This window comes from Grampus griseus (genome assembly GCF_964374135.1).
Source record: "Grampus griseus genome assembly, chromosome: 4".
In the NCBI taxonomy this organism is placed as follows: domain Eukaryota; kingdom Metazoa; phylum Chordata; class Mammalia; order Artiodactyla; family Delphinidae; genus Grampus; species Grampus griseus.
The window spans coordinates 107,545,821-107,568,471 of NC_138997.1; the positions used below are offsets into that span (position 1 = coordinate 107,545,821).

The window sequence follows — 22,651 nt, forward strand, 5'->3', positions numbered from 1 at the left end:
TTTGGTTTGTTTCTGCCCCAGGGCCTGAAATAGAATCATATTTCCGTGAAGGTCAGGAAGGAAATACAAAATAAACAGATCTTCTAACCCCAAAGGGACACCACAGGCCACGGATATAAAGCATTTCAATGAGGCTTATCTTATTATTCTGGTTTGCGTTAGGCTAGTAAGGGAATTACATTGTGCATGTGTGCCCATGTGTGTGCCTGCCTGTGTGCATGTGTGTGTGTTTTAGGGGCCATCCCTAATCTCTAGTGGTTCATAACAAAAATTCATCATTTATTTGGCCCTGTAGGTGGCAGAATTTTAAGATGGCCCCCATGAGCATCCGGTCTCCCACTCCACTCCTGTGATTATGTCACATTATATTGCAAAAAGGAGATTATCTAGGTGGATCATATCTAATCACAGGAGCCCTCCAAAAACAGAGAGATTTATCAGAGTAGTTACAGAAAGGACAGTAGGAGAGAGATTGGAAGCATGAGAAGCATTTGCTGTACTATTAGGAGCTTCCAGATGCTTAGAAAACTCCCACTTCACAGCCAGGAAAGAGACAGGCACCACCATCCTACAACCACAAGGAACTGAATCCTGCCAACAACCTCGATAAGGTAGGAAGCTGATTCTTCCCCAGCATTTCCAGTAAGAGCAGCCCGGCCAACACCTTGATTTTGGCTTTGTGAGACCCTAAGCAGAGAACCCACTTGCTTCCACTCAGATTTCTGAACTACAGAGCTGTGGGCTAATCAGTGGGTGTTATTTTAAGCTGCTAAATGTGTGATATTTGTTACACAGCATAGGAAACCAATACAGGTCCTTCCTCTGTGTGTAGGACAGGACCTGGGCCAGGAACCAGGGACATGGAGATTCCTGGGGCAGGCCTCTGCCCCCAGGTGCTCATGGTCAAATGTGAGAATCCAGAGTTCAGGCTGGAGGACCTTAGCTGAAGGCAAATGTCACTGGGGGGCTGCCGTAGCAGCACTTGATGGTGGGAAAGAGTAGTGGGCAGGCCTGGGGCCAGGGCAGGTACTGGGGGAGAGGACACCGAGTTGGCCATCCTACCCCCTGACCCAGGGTGGCTTTTCTGAAGCTGTTGGGTCACGTGGGCATGTTTGGGCTCGGGGCCATCCAGGGCACCCATCCCTGGCTTTCTCTCTTACCTTCCCCGGACCTCTGCTTCCACGCTCCCCATTTGCCTTCATCAAGGAGTCTGATTTCTCTTTCACAGTGAAAATGGCAGCCCCTTACACCAACTTCACAGTGTCTACAGATCTGCCTCCAGGCTGCCCAAGCTCTTCCTCGGACCTCACAGCAGGGCTGTCTCCTGTTCCCGTCCCAGCAAATTGATTGGTGATCTGACCCTGCCCCCCCGCCAAAGACTCTGGCCTTGACTTAGGTCGAGGGATGTCCATGGATGTTCAGTTGTTCCAGCACCATTTATTGAAAGGCTGGCCTTCTTCCGTTGAATTGTTTTTGTACTTTTGTCAAAAATCAGGAAATCGGTAGCTTGGTTTCTAGGAAAAACGGTCATGCTCTAAGTCACACAGAGTTTCTCTTTCAATCATTGTGTTGAGAGCTGGCCGGGACAGCACATTTTGTCCAAGGTTGCACAGCTGGAAATAACGAAAGCCTGCCTCTCCCAGAGCTGGTTCCACTCTACCAGAATGAGGAACCAAGTGATGCCATTTTGTTTCTAAAGTATCTTTTTGTTTCTACAGCTAGACAGCTATAAGTATACACACAGGTGCATACAGCCACGAATGTGGTCATTTGGTCATTCGTGCATCTGCTTGGTCATCCTTTACTCAGCCTCTCCTCTGGGCCAGATGTCGTTCTGGGTGTTCTGGGTTGAATAGTGTCCCCCCAGATTCATGTCCACCTGGAACCTCAGAATGTGACCTTACTTGGAAGGAGGGTCTTTGCAGATGTAATTAGTTAAGATGAGGTCATTCTGGATTAGGGCCCTAATCTAATGACTGGTGTCCTTATTAGAAGAGAAGAGACGCAGAGACAGACACAGAGGGGAGACGGCCACGTGAGGATAGAGGCAGGGATTGCAGTGATGTGGCCACAGCCGAGGAGCAGTAAGGATGGCTGGCGACAGCCCCAGAAGCTGGAATAGGCAGGGAAAGATGCTTCCCTAGACTGTCTGGAGGGAGCCTGGCCCTGCTGGCGCCTTGAGTTCAGACTTCTGGCTTCCAGAACTGGGAGAGAATATATTTCTGTGGTTTTAAGCCACCCAGTTTGTGGTTCTTGGTTACGGCAGCCCCAGGAAATGAATATACTGGGCACAGAGGAAGCAGATGTATCTGAGAGAGTCTTTGCTTTGAGGAATTGTTAGTCTCTCTCTCTCTCATGTGTTTGATACTTTCATTATCATAGATTCCGCCTGTCAAAGAGCATCCAAATTAGCTTCTGTCCCGAGATTATTGCCATATAATATTTTCCTATATGAATTGGGCATATGATTTCCTAAATGCTTATAGATTCAGTGTTTTTGCTGATAAGGGTATAGAGTGAGAAAAAAAAAGGCTTTTGGTCTTTATGAAACACATTTATCAACTAGAATACAAAACAGTTTTTAATGAGGATAGAAGAAGCAGCTCAGTTTAGCAAACACTGTTTTTCTACTCTGTACGTAAGAAGTCTGGACGGAATAACTGGTCCAACTCTGGCCCCGACCAGCCAGAATGGATGCTGGCCAAGGAGCTGGATCAGAGTCTCCAGCTGAATATCAGCCCCTGATGTGACCATGGATGAAATCTACACCTTAGGGCAGAGGAACCGTGGATGAGCGAGGGAGGCTGTGCAAAGATGGCTCCCTCCAGAGCCCTGAGTGCTACTAGCATAGACTTGCGCATGGACTCATAGCCTTCAGCATGGGGAGTGAATATATACACGTGGCTCCCCTGTGCAGCCACTCTTCCTGGGTGGGAAGGTGTCAGTTCCAGTCCCGCGTAGCCCATGAGTCTGTGGCCTCTGAGTAAGTAGGCTACCTGGTGAGGGAGGAGGTTACACACCTAGAAGATGGTTGTCTCCATCAGTCATGGGGAAGGAAGAGACTGGTATTTGTTGAATGCTTCTTGGAAGGCACTGAGCTTTGTGGTTTTGATGTTGTTACACTGAACTCTGATCCACTCAAATTGATTTTGGAGTCTAGTGAACAGAGAGAGGTACTGATTTGATTTGGTTTTTGTCCCAAGAACTAACCAGTTTTCCCAGCCCTACTTACCAAATAGCTCTTCTCTTCTCTGCTGGAGTTCAGCCTGAGCTTGTCAACCTGCAAAGCAGTGTTCCTTCCTCTGCTCCATCCTGAATCTCTGGTGGATATTTTTGTAACTCAGTTTCCCAGAAGAATCACACTTCACTCGGGATTATGTCTTTTTTGTTCACCACAGGCATCTTATCACATGCAGTGACCGTTGAATGAGTAAATAAACTATTACTCTTATATCTGGTAGGATAAGACTTTTCTCTTCAAAACTTATTTGGTAGAACATTTTACCCTATTCTCACTTATTCTTAAGAATGATTTTGCCAGTTTTGGGAAACAACCTCGATTATGATTATATAAATGTGAGCATGAATTTGAGAGGAACTGACAGATGTCTTCTTGTGTCCTGAAACCTTTACTGCCTTATCCCATTCATCATCCTGACAACCCCATGAGGTTGGCATCATTGTGCCCATTTCACAGATGACTAGCGTGAGATGCTGAGACGTGGAGGGCCCCCTCCTCCTTGAAGCTATCTCTAACCCCAGTCAGAAGTGAGGCTGCCATCCTTAATGTGCTCAGCACTCTCTTGGACTTCTCCCTTTCATGGCCAGGTATGATGTATGATGTATGTAGGTATTTATTGAGCACTTACTATATGCCAGGCACTGTTCTAGGCTCCAGGGATACAGCAGTGAACAAAACAGGCAAACATCCCAGCCTTCAGGGAGTCGGCATTCAATATGGGGGTGGAGACAACGAGCAGGTTGACAAGAGAGCAACAGATATTTCAGCTTGTGAGAATGACTAGGATGGAAATAGGATGGTGATGAGGTAGGGAGGACTGAGGGGGAGGTCACCCAAGCAGGACGATCAGGGAAGACCTCTCACTTATGCAGGGAAGAGAGACCCAAGGATGGGAAGAAGCTGGCACAGGGGTAAACCAGGAGTCAAGCATTCCAGGCGGGGGAACAGCAGGAGAGTGCCTGGGCATTTGGGCAACAGCTGGGAGGCCTTGGAGGCTGATGGATGCCAAGGGAAAGGAGCATGCATGGGGAGGCTGGGAGGGAGGGGAGGACGGGTCCTTCCAGGTCATGGTGAAGAGTATGATTGTATTACCTGTGCAACCGGACACTACTGACGAATGAATCTGAATAGTACTTGAGTTGTAGGCTCTTGGGATGGTGGGCAAAGGAGGGAAGAGAGGACTCTTCTTCTTGGACGTGAGAACACACTCAGACCCTGGGGTCAATAGGTGAATTGGTGCCTTTCTAAGAATTGCAATGGTCCCACCTGCTGTCCAAGATAACCCCTTACTGAAACCCCGAGTCCCTGCGAGGCTGATTCCCGGGGACTTGGTGGCTTGGTAAATAAGGGGAGAGGATCCTCTTGGGCAGTACTTTTCCCAAAAAGCTCTTGCAGAGGCTGGACGTGTCCTTGCCCTGAAGAAATGTCTAGTGATCTTTCTGATGGGTTAACCACCCCCCAACCCCACCCTACTCACTCCTTTCCACTCATATCCCTGTCCTGCTGTTCCAGGAACCCATCCTGCTGTTTCGTGCCACTGGGTGCTTGTTTTCCTTGTAGCTTTCCTTGGAATCATTACTTCTTCTCCTCACCCCCTGGAGAACTCTTATTATTCCTCAAACCCACACTCAGGGTCTTGTGCTTTCAAAACTTTCCCTGACTGTCCCCGAAGGATGGAGTAGATCCCTCTCTATGACCTTGGTCCTAGTCGCTACGGCAATCAGCACCCTGCAGGGCCCAGTGTGTCCCCTGCTAGGCTGCCAGCTCTTTGTGAGCAGAGCCCTGTCACTTTCGAAGCCCCCTTCTCTCATTGGGATCAGCACACCGTAGACACGGAAGATGTGAGGATGGACCTAAATCTAGTAATGAGAATGTCTCGTCCCCGCTTCCACATAGGCACAGGCTGAACCAAGACAGCTACGTTCTTGCTTTGCTTCTCCCTTTCCTGGGCTCCTGGCTGATCACCACTCCATCTTTTTTTCTTTTTTTAATGACTTTTTTAGAACACTTCAAGGTTCATAGCAAAATTGAGGGGAAGGCACAGAGACTTCCCATATACTCTGGCCACCACCCATGCACAGCCTCCCCCATTATCACCTCCCCTACCACAGTGGTACCTCTGTTACAATCAGTGAACCGATGAAACTGACACATCATTATCACCCAAAGTCCATAGTCTACATTAGGGTTCAGTCTTGGTGTTGTGCATTCTGTGGGTTTGGACAAATGTATCATGACATGGACCCATCATTATGGTATCGTGCAGAGTCTTTTTACGGCCCTAGAAGTCCTCCATGCCCACTTTATCTTTTCAGATAAATTTATTTAGCAGACTGTAACATCATTGCTGGGATTCCACGTCTTTAATTCCCATCATGTGGCAGTTCGGTTTCCCTGAGATTACAGCTAAATTTGCTTATTTCCAAATAGCTTAAACCAACAACACCAAACCATAGTTTTATTTTCCCTCGTCAGGACCCTCTAGTACTTTCCCACCATGTTTAGAAAAATCTCCTAAAGCCCTTACCCCAGCCCTGTATGGCCAGCTCCTGACCACCCTTCTGACCTCATCTCTCCTACTTTCTCACCCTCTCGAGTTGCACTCCAGCTATCCTTGCCTGCCTGCTCTTCCTGCAGACCATCAGGCATGTTCCCCTCTGCCTGCCGTTACCATCCCCCAGATATTTGCATGGCCTTTTTCAAGGATCTGCCCAATTGTCCTCTCCTTAGAAAGGCCTGCCCTGACCACCCTATTCTACTCCCAACATAGTCACTGTTTATGCCTGTCCCTGGTGGGGTCGGCAGAATAATGGCCCCCCCAGAGATGGCCACATCTCAATCCTAGAACTGCATATACACTGCATTACACGGCAAAAGGGACTTTGCAGATGTGACTAAAGTTAAAATCTTGAGATGGGGAGGTTATCCTGGATTATCCTGTGGGCACAATGTAATCACAAGGATCCTTATAAGGGAAAGAGGGAGAAAAGAGGGGCAGAGAAGGAGACGTGACATTGGAAGCAGAGGTTGGAGTGATATGGGGCCATCGGCCAAGCAATGCAGGTGACCTCGAGAACCTGGACACCTGGAAAAGGCCACAAAATGGATCATTCCCTAGAGCCTCCAGGGGGAACTCAGCCTGCTGACACCTTGATTTTAGTCCGGTGAGAACTGTGTCAGACTTCTGACGTCCAGGGCCATAAGATAATATATTTGTATTATTTACGCCCCTGTGTTTGTGCCTGAATTTGCTAGAGCAGCACTAGGAAACGAATACACGTGGATTTATTGTTTTCTTCGTAGAATTCACCACTTCATACCAATGAGTTATACACTGATGGATTAGTTGCCTCCTTGCACCAGAAGGTCAGCTCCATGGATGGAGAGTCATTTTGTGTTCTGTTCACTGCTGGGTCCCAGTACCTAGAACAGGGCCTGACACACAGCACACACTTGTTGTCACTTCAACAAGTATATGTATCCACTCAGTAGACCTTTATTTTTTCAACCAATAAATACTTGTTGAATAAGTGACTGATAGAAGCATTTCACGGTGATGCCTGATGCACCTGGGTCGTCCCTCCTTTCTGTATGGAGGTCAGTTGTGTCCTATAAAGACACCACTGTCTTTCCCAGTCCCAGTCCCTGGAGAGCCCAGTCCCTGGAGAGCCCCTTCCTGATCTCCTGCCTCACTGCACAGCTCATGTATTCATGCCTGTGTTTGGTTATCTCAACTGAGTACTTCCTCTGTGCTACCTGTCACGTATCTGGGAGTCAAGGATGAACAGGGCTCAGCCCCATTCTCAGTGAGTCACCTGGGTACATGCATTATCTCTATGCTAATGAGAGACAAAACCAAAACCAAATAATCACCAGCATTATGTGCTGATTATGGAATCGTCTTATCCCGAGAAAAATTCCACCGGATGAGTGTGACCCCATTTGAGAGATGAGCAAACAGATTGTGAGATGCTAAGTGACCAGGCTGAGGGTCCACAGCTGCAGCAGGGATTTGAGTTGATACTTTTCAGGGTGGCTTCCGTTTGCAGAATCAACCTTCTGCTCTGTCATAGCCTGTGGCCCTCGCCCTGACTTGGGGAGGTAGGCATCACTACTCCCATTTTACTGATGGGAAAATTGAGGCTGGGGAAGTTAATTTATTTCCTCAGGTTCACAAGGACAAAATGGTGGGGTTAGGTTTAAAGCTACCTGTGCAGAACACCAAGCTCTCCCTTCCACCTCTGCCCCTTACCACCTCCCCATATGATAGGTCTTTTCCCACTGCAGTCCAATGACCAAAACCTCAAATACTTATGGGATCAGGCAGGAAACAGATGCATGAACTGGGCAGGCATGGATAGTGGTGACTCAGAGAAGACTATTGTCCTGTTGTCAGGGGGCATCATAGGGCCAGTTATGGCAGATCTTCCAATTTTTGAAATGATGGCAAAAATCAGTATTTTGAGGTGAAATTTCCTATACGCGCACGACCAGCCCAAGTGCAGTGGTACAAGGAATGAACTCCAGGTTTCAGCTTTTTAGGGAAATGGAAAAGGGGACATTTGCTTGCTGTCTTTGCTTGTTGTATTTTTATAGGATATTGATTGGGTTTTACTTTCTATTACAGATTGTTTAAAGAGTAACTAGCCATCTTGAAAATTCACACTTGGCTCTCTGAATAAGCTGCTTCCTGAATATTGCATGTTGAAAGAGTGCTATGAAATTCCTTAGAAATAATTGGCCTGTTGGAAATGAGAAAAGAGCCCAGTAGCTCACAAGGTAGAACAACCAGATTTACCTAGTGTGATAATTACCATCAGTAGTTAATAGGCACTAATACAGTTCTCACTTTATCACTCAAGCAATGTTTGGTCATGATTTAATCAGATTAGTGTTGTGTCATAAAGGTGAAAAGTGGGGAAAAGCTACTCAGACAGAATAATAATGATAATCATACCTAATATTGGTAGGCATTACTTCAGACTCAGGATTATTCTAAATACTTTACCTATATTGATTCACTTAATATTCATGACAACCATAGATGGGTATTTTAGTTTACCCATTTTATAAGTGAAGAGACTGAGGCACAGAGAGGTTAAGTGACTTCCCCAAAGTCACCCAGCCGGTACGTGGTAGAGCCAGAATTCAAATCCAAGCAGTGTGGCCCCTGTGTTTACACCCCAAACAACGTTGTTCTTCTGCCTTTCAGTAAAATCACGATGAGGCTGGAAATTCAACAATAAAATAGTTAGCATTTACTAAGCTCTTACTATGTGACTGTCTTTGTGTATCAGAGAGGAATGCTTCTGGCTTCTTGTAGTAGCAAATCTGACCCACAGTGACTTAAATAAGTAAGACTTTGTTCTTTTTTCTAGTATAATAAAAGTCCAGAGGTAGGTGGTTGCTGGCATAGCTTCAGAGGCTCAACAACAGGTATTGGCTTCTGTGCCCATAAATCTTAGCATTTTGCTTGTGTTTGTTGTTTCATAGTCACAAAATGGCTGCTGCAGCTCCAGACATCACATCCTCATTTATGGCAGGAAGAGGTGGGAGGGTTCAAGAGCCAGTCCAGCTGTAACTGTCCCTTTTCATCAGGAAAATATGCTTTCCCAGAAATACCCCCATTAATCTCCTGCTTAGATCTCATTGACTAGACCTATGTCATGAGGTCACTGCCAACTGCATGACTGTCTGTGACAGTGGAGAACAGAATTGTCCAGTGGATAATCAGTATCACCTGGAAACTTGCAACCTGGGAAATGCAAGTTCTCTGGCCCCTCCTCAGAAACGCAGGAGGGGACCCACGATCTGTCTTAGCAAGCCTCCAGGGGATTCTGATGAACTCACTGGATTTGGTCAATTGTGACTCATTGTCTGGGGCCGGCCACACTGCTCCCTGATGGATCTGAGGTTTCCTGATCAAGGATGAAGGGCGAGTTGGGCCTGGCCTGCCCTCCAGGCGGGCGTCATTGTTGTGGAGCCTTTGAGTGAGGTCACTGGCACCCCCTTGGCTTCGCTTCTGGCTGGCAATGTGCTGCCTGTTTCTACTTTAACAGTGTACTTATCACAGTGTCACCCTTGGCAACCCTAGTGTCTGGTGGTCTGAACAAACACTGCTTTTCAAGAATTCACCTTCCCGTCCCCCGGCCAGCTCTGTCAGTGCTTGTGACTTCAGGTGGGACAGCTGATGGTCTAGAAACCTACAGGTGACCAGTTGTCCCAGTTTTCCCAGAACTGTGGGGTTCCAGGGTTGCAGGACCTTTAATGCTAAGACCAGGAAGGTCCCGGGCAAACCATGACCCGATGGTCACCCTAAGAAACCCACTAACCACCCCTCCTATACCCCCCAGCCAACTCCTCTTGCTCTGGGCCAACAGCCCTAGGTGACAGTGCGATTTCTAGGAGCCGTCTTTGGCCTGGGACTCTCATTAACTGAAGTCATTTCAATCTGCTTATCAATCAAGTGTAAACCCTTCCCTTATTCACAGTGTATTCATGGAGGCACTATTATGTAAGTCTCAGTACACCAGGTCAGGGGGATGCGAAATAAATGAAAAACCCAGGCCATACACTCAATCACTTAAATCCAATCTAGTCCAGTAAGCAAATAAACGTTAAATAAATACCTATTAACCTCGTATGTTGTGTTAGACACCCACCCCCATGAACACACATTTCTGTAGAGGATGTGTGAGATTATTTACAATATTATAATGCTAATTATTAAAACAGTAATAGCTTTAGGCACTTGCCAAGTTGCTCATTAATTAAAACCCCTTCCAGTTATGAGACAAGACAAAAGCGGAGGCCAGTGGAGAACCAAGCCTTACCCCTAGAAGGGATCTAGGTGGGGTTGAGGAGTGGGACCCAGGAGGGCAGCAGCAATGGGCCCCGTGATTCTGAAGCCCAGAATTAGCCAGGCTCACCCACCTGTTCAGCAACGACTCTGGACCCCGTAGACCTCTCCACACAGTGCCTGGCCCTGAAAAGCTTCTGGCAAGAGGGAGCAGAGGAAAAGCTTGCTCCCTGAAGACAGACAGATTCCAGAGAGAGAGCAGGACAAGCAGAAATACACCAGTGCAGTTCCTTTTCCAGCTCACCACTTGGACAACTCCCACAACATTTGATGGGGCAAGAGGCCACAGATGTTCACTGAAGTATCCCTCCTAGAACCCAGAGAAGGGGGAGGATGGCTCCCCATCCCCAACACAAATAGCTAATGCTTTTTGAAAATGTGTTGTGTGCCAGGCACCATTCTATGCTCTTCTGGAAGGTAGGCACCATTGTTCCCATTTTACAGACGGGGTACGTGACGCACATAGAGGCTCAGTGACTCATCCAACGTTACTGTGGCAGAGGTGGGTTATGGACCGAAGCAGTTTGACTCCAGGCTGGGGTCTCCTGATCCCTGGACCGATGTCTGCAGAAGGTCCTGCTATTGCACTAAGGAGAAAGTGATTTGTTGAAAGTGGGGGAAAGCTTCATGAGTGAAAAGAACATGTGAGCCGTGTGTCAAAGGGCAGGTAGGAGTTTTCCCTGAAATAAAGAGTGTCGGAGGAATGACTTTCCAAGCAGGTGAAATAACAGCACAGGGAGCATGGAGCCTTCAGGGAAGTGGGGATGTTTCTTGCTAGTTGGTGGGGAGGGCAGGTGTCAAATGCCAACAGTGGTGCCTGCCTCCCGGGACCTTGGGGGCTTGGGATAGGATACGTGCATTTCCTAGCTCGTTGCTGGTCACATCACAAGTGCAGTCCCAGCCCACTGCTTTCTCTCTTCCCAGTTTCTTTTCCTGGCAAGTTATGTGCAAAGGAAACCAATCTAGGTCAAGGTTTTGCTAAGTTAACCGTTAACCCTGTCTCTCTATTCTAAGCACGTTAGGTGTTAGATGGCGCACTGGATTCTGACGTTGGTTTGGCAGGGACACAGTTCAACATAATTATCCTCCATGGTGGTGAGTTGAATGCACAAGGAACTAATTGTATTCATTCACCTCCCCCTATCCTTGCCCCCATAATGTAGTAAACTAATCAGTTCACTTCATCTTTTGTAAATAGCATGTCTTTCCTAGTTAGTAGAAACTGGCCGTAATTCAATCTAATTCAGAAATATTTACCGAATACCCATTATGTACCAGGAAGTGTGTCTGGCACCATGAATATGGGGATCTGCTTTCAATCATTCCTTTAGTTGATGAATATTTGTCAAATACGACTGTGTGCCGACGCCGTACTAGCTGTAGGGTTACAGTAGAAAAACAAACATGGCCTTTGACCTCAGGGAGCTTAGAGTCTAGTGGAGGATCAATGATCTTAATCAAATGCATGTAAAATAACACAGAATAATGTCTTTTGGAGCAAAGTCCCAGGGTGCTGTGAGAGTATATAATAGGGGGAGCAGACTTAGGCTGAAGGGTCAGAGCAGCCTTCTCTGCTTGCAGAAGAATGAAGAGGAAGCAGAGTTAACAAGTGTGGGGCCAAGAAAAGAGCATTAAAGGTGTGGGGAATGGCTGCTCAAAGCACAGAAAGAAAGCTTGCAAGTCTGAAGCTCAGTGGGTGTCTGGAGCATGGTAGGAGGTGAAACAGGAGAAGTAGCAGGGGCACAATGGTGTAGCCTCATGGCCATGGGGAGGGATTTCCTCTTTTCCCTGAAAGCAATGGAAGGGCCATTGGAGGGGTGTAAGCAGAGGACGAGCAAGAAGAACCCCCTCCTGAGAGAGGTGGTTGGAAGACCACTGTGGTTGTCCAAGCGAGAGACGATGTGGGTTAGACCAGAGGGTGGCCGCAGGGTGGATGGATGGGAGAGACAGTGAAGAGGTGAAATGGACCTAACTTAGTGAAGGATTAGCTGTGGGGTTGGGAGAGAGAGGAGTCCACGATGAGTTCCGGGCTTTGAGCTTGTGAGGTCGAATGAATGTTGAACCACTCATCCTAGGCCGTGTTTCTTTTCTTTTCTTTTTTAATTGATGTACAGTTGATCTACAATGTTGTGTTAGTTTCAGGTGTACAGCAAAGTGATTCAGTTGTATATTCAGTTATATATATATATATATATATATATATTCTTTTTCATATTCTTTTCCATTACGGTTTATCACAGGATGTTGAATATAATTCCCTGGGCTATACAGTAGGACCTTGTTGTTTATCCATCCTATATATACTAGTTTGCATCTGCTCATCCCAAACTCCCAAACCATCCCTCTCCCCCCCGCCTCCCCTTTGGCAACCACCAGCCTGTATATATGTGTGTGTGTATATACCTATGTATGTGTATATACCTATATATACATATATATGTGTTATTTTCCATTATAGGTTATTACAAGATATTGAATATAGTTCCCTGTGCTATACAGTAGGTCCTTGTTGATTATCTGTTTTATATATAGTAGTGTGTATCTGTTAATCCCAAACTCCTAATTTATCCTTCCTGCCTTCCCCTTTCCCCTTTCATAACCATAAGTTTCTTTTCTATGTCTGTGAGTCTGTTTCTGTTTTGTAAATAAGTTCATTTGTATCATTTTGTTAGATTCCACATATAAGTGATATCATATGATAGTTGTCTTTCTCTGTCTGACTTACTTCACTTGGTATGATAATCTCTAGGTTTATCCATGTTGCTGCAAATGGCATTATTTCATTCTTTTTATGGCTGAGTAGTATGCCATTGTATATATGTAACACTTCTCCTTTATCCATTCATCTGTCGATGGACATTTAGTTGCTTCCATGTCTTGGCTATTGTGAATAGTGCTGCTGTGAACATTGGGGTGCATGTGTCTTTTTGAATTAGAGTTTTCATGTTTTCTGGATATATGCCCAGGAGTGGGATTGGTGGATCATATGATAGTTCTATTTTTAGTCTTTTAGGGACCCTCCATACTGTTCTCCATAGTGGCTGCATCAATTTACATTCCCATCAATGGTGGAGGAGAATTCCCTTTTCTCCACACCCTCTCCTAAGTTCCATTTTGGACCCATTGAGTTCAAGGTGGCTCCAAAGCCTTCAGGAGTTTCTGTGTGGTAGGATCAATCAGTACACACAGCCTGGAAAGTCATGGGCCATTAGGTGGTGACTGAAGCCTTTGGAGCCAGTGAAGAGAGGAAGCTTGTAGGATGGAGGCTTGATGGAGTCCAGTAATTAATGGCCAGGAGGACAAAGATGTGTGTGCAAAAGGGTTGATACATGAAATGGAAAATCAAGAGGGTGCGCTTCCATTGAAGCTATGCAGGTGTTTTGAGAGAGTGGCCAAATAGAAGGGGCACAGTAAGTTGTCATTGGCTCGAGTGGCATAGCCATACGTTGTTGGCCTGTTGTGCTATGGGGATGGGGTATAAGCCATACTGGAGCAAGGCAGTAGAGATAGCAGGAATGGGGAGCGCCATCAAGAAATGTGATGAAAGGGAGGCATGAGACAGGGCAATACCAGGAGGAAGGTGTGGGATCATCATCCTCATCCTCTTGGCTCGTGATATCAGTGCTTAGACAGACACCCAAGCAGGGAAGGACCATGATGTGGCCATGAAACTTGGGGGTCCAGAGGTTCCATAATGGAGGTGGGATTAACTCCTTGGATACTGAGGCAGGTGAGCTGATGTCTGAGTATGTAAGGTAAGAGTGCTTGATGGACAAGACAGGAACTAGAAGTAGGGAAGGGTCATCCTGGCAAAGGGATTAGCAGGTACAAGAATTTGATAATCCAAGCATCCAGGTTTTTCTCTGTGCTGCCTTCCCTCTGGCCCAAATGATGTCTCTCCTCCTATATACCATATAGGTGTATATGGTTGTGGGTGTCTAGGTATATGGTGAGGTGTTAACTGCCAAATATATGTGCTGGGAGGGGAAATGGAATATGCCGAGAAGTATCCATTCAGTGGTGGAGTGCTGCCATGACAAACATGATGCAGTAAACCAGGAGCCGTTTGAAATACATGGGTAGGTGTGCAGGGAAGGACATTTAAGAACCAAAACAAGGTTTGCCAAATCTGACTTATTCCTGTTTTTCTCTTTTTTCTTTTACAGTCAACTTTGACCATTTTCAGATCCTACGGGCCATTGGTAAAGGGAGTTTTGGGAAGGTAAGAATGATGGATTTTAACAAATTTCATCAGTAAAATAGGAAAGTTCCGACCACTGGGCTTATGCCTATGTGCCTGTTTGTGTGTTTGTTTCTTTGTTGATTGCTGGGCACTGGGAATTTCCTGTTGGACAGAAAGATTTGAATTTGCTAAATTTGAAATGTGAAAGGAAGTCTGAATAGTTTCCTTTGGATATGCTGTCATTTCATTCTGAAAATTAAATTACAGCAGTCCTGCTTTAGGTGAATTACTATGGTAATTATTTCAAGATTGCTAATGCTATTTCGTCCTTGAGGATGTAAATAAGGAAAGTGGAAAAACCCCACAAATTTATGTGATGGCCAGCAGTAGCTCTTTCCTGCGATGGAGGTACTTTAAAAAATTACTGTGGAAAGAAGATTTAACATGAGATCTGCCAGCTTAAATTTCTAAGTGTACAATCTATGTATCGTTGTTGCCTATACAGAGAACACTGTAGAGCAGATCTCTAGAGCTGACTCATCTTGCTTGGCTGAAGCTTTATGCCCATTAGTTAGTAATTCCCTGTGTCCCCATCCCCTCAAGCCCTGGCAACCGGCCTTTGGTTCTATGAATTTGAATATTTTAGATACCTCCTGTACATGGAATCATGCAGTATTTATCTTTCTGTAACTGGCTCATTTCACTTGGCATACGGTCCTCAAGATTTACACATGTTGAACAAAAGTGGTGAGAATGGGCCTTCTTGTCTTGTTCCTGAACTAAAGGGAAAAGCATTCAGCTTTACACTGTTGAGTATGATGCTAGTTGTGGGCTTGTCATATATGGCCTTTTATTATGTTGAGGTTTCTTCTGTACTCATTTTGTTGAGAGTTTTTATCATAAGTGGATGTTGAATTTTGTCAAAAGCCTTTTCTGCATCTATTGAGATGATCGTGTGATTTTTATCCTTCATTTTGTTTATGTGGTACATCATGTTGATTGATTTGTGGAGGTTGAATCGTCCTTGCAGCCATGGAATAAATGTCACTTTGAATTGTGTAGATGATCCTTTTAATGTATTGTTGAATTCAGTTTGCTAATATTTTGTTGAGGATTTTTGCTTCTATGTTCATCAGGTACATTGGCCTGTAATTTCCTTTTTTTGTGGTGCCCTTGTTTGGTTTTGGTATCAGGGTAATGCTGACCTTGTAAAATTAGTTTGGAAGTGTTCCCTCCTCCACAGGAAGAGTTTGAGAAATATAGGTATTAAACATTTGGGTGTTTGGTAGAATTCACCAGTGAAGCTGTCTGACCCTGGATTTTGTTTGTTGAGAGTTTTTAATCTCCTTACTAGTAATTATGTTTATTCATAATTTTCTCTTTCTTCATTATTCAGTCTTGGAAGACTGCATGTTTCTAGGAATTTAAACATTTCTTCTAGGTTGTCCAATTTGTTGGCATATAATGGTTCATAGTAGTGTCTTACGATCCTTTGTATTTCTTTGGTATTAGTTGTAATTTTATCGCTTTCATTTCTGATTTTATGTATTTGAGCCCTCTCTCTTTTTTTCATAGTGAGTATAGCTAAAGACTTGTCAATTTTGTTTATCTTTTCAAAGAACCAGCTCTTAGTTTCATTGATCTTTTCAGTCTCTATTTCATTAATTTCTATTCTGACTTTTATTGTTTCCTTCCTTCTGGTAACTTTGGGCTTCATTTATTCTTCTTTTCCTAGTTACTTTAGCTTTATCGTTAGGTTGTTTATTTGAGGTTTTTCTTGTTTCTTGAGGTAGGCCTCTATCACTATAAACTTCCCTTTTTGAGCTGCTTTTGCTGCATTCCACAGATTTTGATATGTTGTGTTTCCATTTTCATTTGTCTCAAGGTATTTTTTAAAATTTCTCCTTTGATTTCTTCTTTGACCCATTGGTTGTTCAGTGGCATGTTGTTTGTCTCCACGTATTCGTGTTTTTCCAGTTTTCTTCTTGTAAATGATTTCTAGTTTCATACCATTGTAGTCAGAAAAGATACTTGACATGATTTTGATCTTCTTATATTTATTGAGACTACTTTGTAGCCTAACATATGATCTATCTTGGATGATGTTACACGTCCACTTGAGAAGAACATGTATTCTGCTGCCTTTGGATGGAATGTTCAATATGTATGTATTAAGTCCATCTTGTTTAAACTGTGGTTTAAGGCTGATGTTTCCATGTTGATTTTCTGTCTGGATAATTTTCCATTGTTATAAGTGTTATAAGTTCCCTACCATTATTGTATTGCTGTCAATTTCTCCTTTTAGGTCTGTTAATATTTATTTTATATATTTCGGTGCTCTTATGTTGGGTGCATAAATATTTACAAATGTTATATCTTCTTGCTGGAGATGACTTTATCATTATGTAATGCTCATCTTTGCCTTTTATTAGTCTTTGTTTTAAAGTCTATTTTATCTGATATAAGTATATCTACCCAAGCTCTCTTTTGGTTTCTATTTGCATGACACATTTTTTTCCATCCTTTCACTTTCAGTTTGTGTGTGTCCTTACATCTGAAATGAGTCTGTGGTGGGCAGCATATATATGGGTCTTGGTGTTTATCTGTTCAGCCATTCTATGTGTTTTGTTTGGAGAATTTAGTCCATTTACATTTATAGTAAGTAGTGATAACTATGTACTTATTGCCATTTTGATAATTGTTTTCTGGCTGTTTTGTAGTTCCTCTATGTTTCTTTCTTCTTCTCTTGCATTCTTCCCTTTTGGTTTGATGACATTCTATAGGGTTATGCTTAGATTCCTTTATCACTATCTTTTGTGTATCTACTATAGGCTTTTGCTTTGTGGTTACCATGTGGCTCACATGTAACAGCTTATATATATATACACAGACACATAAATATATATGTAAGTGTATATATAAAATCATCTATTTAAAACTGATAGTTAAGTTTGAATGCATTCTAGAACTCTACATTTTGAACTCCCCTTCACGTTTTATGTTTTTGATTTCACGTTTTACATTTTTTAAATTTCATGTATCATTTAACTAAATTATTATTTTTATTACTTTTATTTTTTAAACTTCATAATAGCTTTGTAAGTGATCAATACACTACCTTTACTATATATTTACCTTTACCAGTGAGATTTTTACTTTCATATGTTTTCTTGTTACTAATTAGTGCCCTTTCTTTTTAGCTTAAAGAAGTCCCTTTAACATTTATTGCAGGTCTGGGTTAGTGGTGATGAACTCCTTTAGCTTTTGTTTGTCTGGAAAGCTCTTTATCTCTCCTTCAATTCTAGATAGTAACCTTGCTGTGTAGATTATTCTTGGTTGGAAGTTTTTTCCTTTCAGCCCTTTGAAAGTGCTGGCCTTCAAAGTTTCTGCAAAAAAAATCTGCTGATAGTATTATGGGGGTTCCCTTGTTTGTAACAAGTTTTTCTCTTGCTGCCTTTATGATTTAGCTTCAGCTTTTGACATTTTAACTGTAATGTGTCTCGGTGTGGGTCTATTTGGGTTCATTTTGTTTGGAACTCTCTGGGCTTCCTGAATCTGGATGTCTGTTTCCTTTTCCAGATTAGGGAAGTTTTCAGCCATTATTCCCTTAAATAAGTTGTCTGCCTATTTCTCTCTCTTCTCCCTCTGGACCCATATAATGCAAATGTCATTCTGCTTGATGTTGTCTCATAGGTCCCTTAAGCTATCTCCACTTTTTGAATTTTTTTTTTCTTTTTGCTGCTCTATTTGAATGAGTTCCAGTGACCTCTATTCCAGACCACTGATTCTTCCTCTGCTTCTTGTAGTCTGCTATTGAACCCCTCTAGTGTATTTTTCAGTTCAGTTATTGTATATTTCATCTTTGTGACTTTTATTTAGTACTTACTTATATTTTCTATCTCTGTTTAAGTTCTCTCTGTGTTCATCTAGTCTTCTCCCAAGTTCAGTGAGCATCTTTATGACTAACATTTTGAACTCTGTTTCAGCTAAATTACTTATCTCCATTTCATTAAGATTTTTTTTTTTTTTAAAACCTGTGGTTTTATCTTTTCCTTGTGTTTGGAACAAATTCCTTTCTCTCCTCATTTTGTTTGACTCTCTGTGTGTTTCTATGTATTAGGCAAAACAGCTGTCTTTCCCAGTCTTGAAGTAGTGGCCTTGTGAAGGAGATGAACCTTCTTGTTTAACCTTGCCCTAGCTCTTGGTTATATTTTGAACCATTGTGATTGTCGTAGCACCCTGATTTATTCTTGGTAATTCCCAGTTGTTGAAGACTTGTGAGTGTTCCAGAGGGTGGGATCTCAGTTAGCCCTTAATTTCAGGCTGATTAGAAACTAAGCGGCAGCTTTTAAGGTATGCAAGTATACACAGTACTGTGAAAATGCAATTGTAAACCTTGCTGGCCTCCGCACCAGGTGATCTACAGGTGTCCCATTAGTGAAGTTGCAAAAATCGGGGCTCCAGGTGAGTGTTTGATTTCATTTCTGGGAGGTACCAGTGAGCTGTAGTGAGGTCAAGGGAGAGCACAAAGGTGATATCCCCTAGACCTTCCATAGCCTCTAGACGTATGGAAAACTGGAAGCCTGTCCATCAGGCTTAAGCTTCAAGACAGGTAAATAGGGCTTTTTCACAGGAAGACTGGGGGTGCATCACAGTCAGCTGTCTGTGTAGTAACTGGAGTGCGGTAGCCTGCCAAGAATAGTCTCTCTGATTGTTTCAGACTCATGGGGTCCCAAAACACAATCCCCCCTGGACACCTGAGCCAGGTGTTCAAGAGGCACACTGCATGTGTCAACTGGCTTTGGCAGGGATGCAGAAGTGGCATGAGGATGGGGCACGTACAGTGGGACTAACAAGGTGGAGAGAGAGCACAAAAATGGCACCTGCCAGCTTCTGTCTCCAGGAAGAGTCCCAACAGATTCCTGCCCCTCCCACAGATGCTTTAAGATTAGTAAATAAATCTCCTTCACCTATGGTCTAGACCTTTTCATACTGTTGCTTTCGTGCTGGGTCCCAGGGCGAGTGAGTCTGTGTGCGAGCCCTTTCAGAGTGCGTTCCCTGTTCCCTACAGCCCTGTGGTTCTTCTGGATGTAAGTCCTGCTGGTTTTCAAAGCCAGGCATTTTGGGAGCTCTTCTTACCAGTGCACGTCCCAAGGGTTGGGATGACAGATGAGAGCACAAACCCCTGGCTCCTCAGGGAGAAGTTTTTTATTTGTGAGACCCCTCCCAATTTCAGGTCACCACACTGAGCGTGGGGTGCGGGCAAGATCACATCTCTGCTTCTCCTTCCCATCTTGATGTGGCTCTTGTATCCTTTGTTGTGGAGGAGCTGTTCAGCTAGTTTTCATATCCTTTTCATAGGGAATTTTTCCATAGGTAGCTGTAAATTTGTTGTGCCCATAGAAGGAGGTGAGTTCAGGATCTTCCTACATCGCCATCTTGAACCGCCTCCTTCCTCAATCTCTGTCTTTACTGATTTTAACAATCTAGTTGTTTTATCCATTTCTGAGATGGTCGTATACAATCTCCAGCTCTGATTGTGGAGTTGCTTCTTCTTCCTTTAATTCTGTCAGGTTTTTTTTTGTTTGTTTGTTTGTTTTTTTGCGGTACACGGGCCTCTCGCGGTTGTGGCCTCTCCCGTTGCGGAGCACAGGTTCCGGACGCGCAGGCTCAGCAGCCATGGCTCACGGGCCCAGCCACTCCGCGGCATGTGGGATCCTCCTGGACTGGGGCACGAACCCGTGTCCCCTGCATCGGCAGGCGGACTCTCAACCACTGCACCACCCGGGAAGCCCTAATTCTGTCAGTTTTGCTTCTTATGCTTGGAAGATCTGTTGTTAGGTGCATACAGTTTTATGGTTGTTATGGCCTCATGATGAATTGACCTTATTATCATTGTGAAATAAACTTTTCTATCTCTGCTAATAATCTTTTTTGAAGCCTATTTTTTCTGAGATTAATATAGTCATTCCAACCTACATGGCATATATTTTTCCATGTCTTTTCTTTCATTCTATCTGTGTTTTTATATCTGACATAAATCTCTTGAGGATAGCATATAGTCAGGTCTTGCTTCTCTTTAAATCCACCTGGCAATCTCTTTTAGTCCTTTATTTGTTCTTGTTCTCTTTCTCTTTTGTTCTTCTGTTTCTCTTTTCCTGTTTTGCTTTGGATTAATTGAATATTTAGAATCTCCATTTAATTTATCTGCTGACTTTATAGCTACACTTCCTTGTGTTATGTTTTAAAATTGTTGCTCTAGGGATTATAATACACATCTTCAGTTTATTTCACAGTCTGCTTAGAGTTAATATTTTATACTTCACATAAAATATAAAAACCTGGCAACCATATAGGTCTATTTACGACTCCTGTCAACCATTATACTATAGTTGTCATATGTATTACAGCTTCTTAAATCATGTCTCCAATACAATATTATAGTTTTTTGCTTTAAATGTATAGAAATATATGAATATATAATATATGTGTAAAATATATATCTATTTTAAAGTATGTGTAGTTTTTTCGCTTTTAAAAAATTAGGAGGAAAGTAGTTCTTGATATTTACCCATACCTTTCGTGAAGGTCTGAATTTCCCTCTGGTGTCCTTTCCATTCATCCTGAAGAATTTTCTTTAGTATTTTCTGTGGTGCAAGTCTCCTGTCAACGCATTCTCTTAATTTTATTTTCTCTGAAATGTATTTATTTCACCTTCTTTCTTAAAGAGTATTTTGACTGGATACAGGTTATTGGGTTGACAGTTTTTTCTTCGCTGCTTTAAAGATTTTGTACCATTGTCAACTGACCTCCATGCTTTCTGATGAGACGTCATTAGACTTGAATCATTATTATCTGATAGTAATGTGTCACTTTCGTCTCTCTCCTTTCAAGATTTTCCTTTCATCTTTGACTTTCAGCAATTTGACTATGTTGTGCCTAGGTGGAAATTCTGGATTAAAAGAAAATATTTTCTCTCCCTTTGCTTAGATTTCCTATATTTTCATTTATTTCTGTCATATTGCCCTTTATATCATGCAGCATATTCATAGTCATAAGAGCTGTTTTCATGTCCTTTATGCTAATTCCAACATCTGGGTCATTTTAAGATTCACCTCCATTGAGGATGGGTTCCATTTTCCTGGTTCTTTATACGTTGAATAGTTTTGGATTGCATCCTGGATATTGCCAGTGCTATGTTGTATAGACTTCGGATTGCATTGTATTTCTTTGAAAATATAGTTTTAATGAGCAATTAACTTGGTTGGATTTACACTGCATACTCTGCCTCTTGGACAGGCACACGAAGCGTAGTCTTTTCTTCTTCACTGTATTGCTTATAGTCTGCCCCTTATAGCCCTTAGGGGTCAGCCAGAGATTTGGGCAGAGTTTATGTGCCACGTTTGAGATTCCCCCTCTCTGGATTTTTCAGAGAGAGGAGTTGTGGCCCAGAGAATTTAGGAAGTTTGCCTCTAGTCTCTATGGATAGTAGCTGAACTTCAACAACAACAAAAGATTTTAAAATTCTGTTAAATCTTTACTTTCTGTTGTCCCTTATGTCGAGGATTTCATGGATGAAGGAACATGGAAGCAACTTGTTAAATCCACAGCACAATCGGCGCCACATAGACGCATATCACTTTTACCCTCATGTCAGTGATGATTTTGGTCCTGAGCTCCTTGCACCCCTTCCTGTCATACTACCAAATCTGTTAGCATGTGCCCTCATGAATCATCAATGGATTATATCCTGTCACCATCCTTAAAGGTTTTTCCTTTTCTGCCTACATCTGTGCTGCTCTTTGCCTACTGGCTTGGCTCTCAGAACCTGTATTCCAGAGCATAAATGTATTAAAGCTGTGGTTATAGTGGATGTTCTGAAAAACATGCAAGCTTTATAGAGGATCTAGTTTTAAGTCCCTCTTTAGGTTGTAGCAATTTCTTGATGACACCCAAATTCATGTAAAATGTACACAGACATCCAGTATTCAGGACGAGGTTAGTTTACTTCAAGGCAATCGAACGTAGCTTTGTTGTGGTCAAAATACCAAATAATCGCTGCCTTTCATGGTAAGTGTAGATGAGTCTATGTGACTATTATGAGACTCAAGGTGGAACTGGGCTGGACTAAGATGAAGAAAACCACCCTCCTCATATTGAAGGGATATTTTGGCTTTGCTATCTGCCTTTGGCAGGTTTTGATATCTGACATTTATTAAGAGTTTTCAAGAAAGACATTTCATTGTTAAAGTATGACAGTAGCCTTGGTTATCAGGAAAAAGCACATGTGAATTCCCAGAAATCCCATTTTACTTTCATTCTGGAGGAAGTTGTGCTTCCCCAGTGTAGCACCAAAGTAAACAGCTGC

The 22,651-nt window shown here is 43.2% G+C and overlaps 1 protein-coding gene across 3 annotated transcripts in view; it reads left to right on the forward strand.

Annotated features, from left to right (window-relative positions):
* STK32B (serine/threonine kinase 32B) overlaps positions 1-22,651 on the forward strand; it is a gene marked incomplete at its 3' end in the record, with an annotated part of 343,715 nt that overhangs the window by 80,047 nt on the left and 241,017 nt on the right. For all 3 annotated transcript variants that reach the window (XM_082653127.1, XM_082653128.1, XM_082653129.1), the window contains exon 2: positions 14,267-14,322. In XM_082653127.1, coding sequence (XP_082509253.1) covers positions 14,267-14,322 — 56 coding nt within the window. The remainder of the gene's footprint in view (positions 1-14,266; positions 14,323-22,651) is intronic.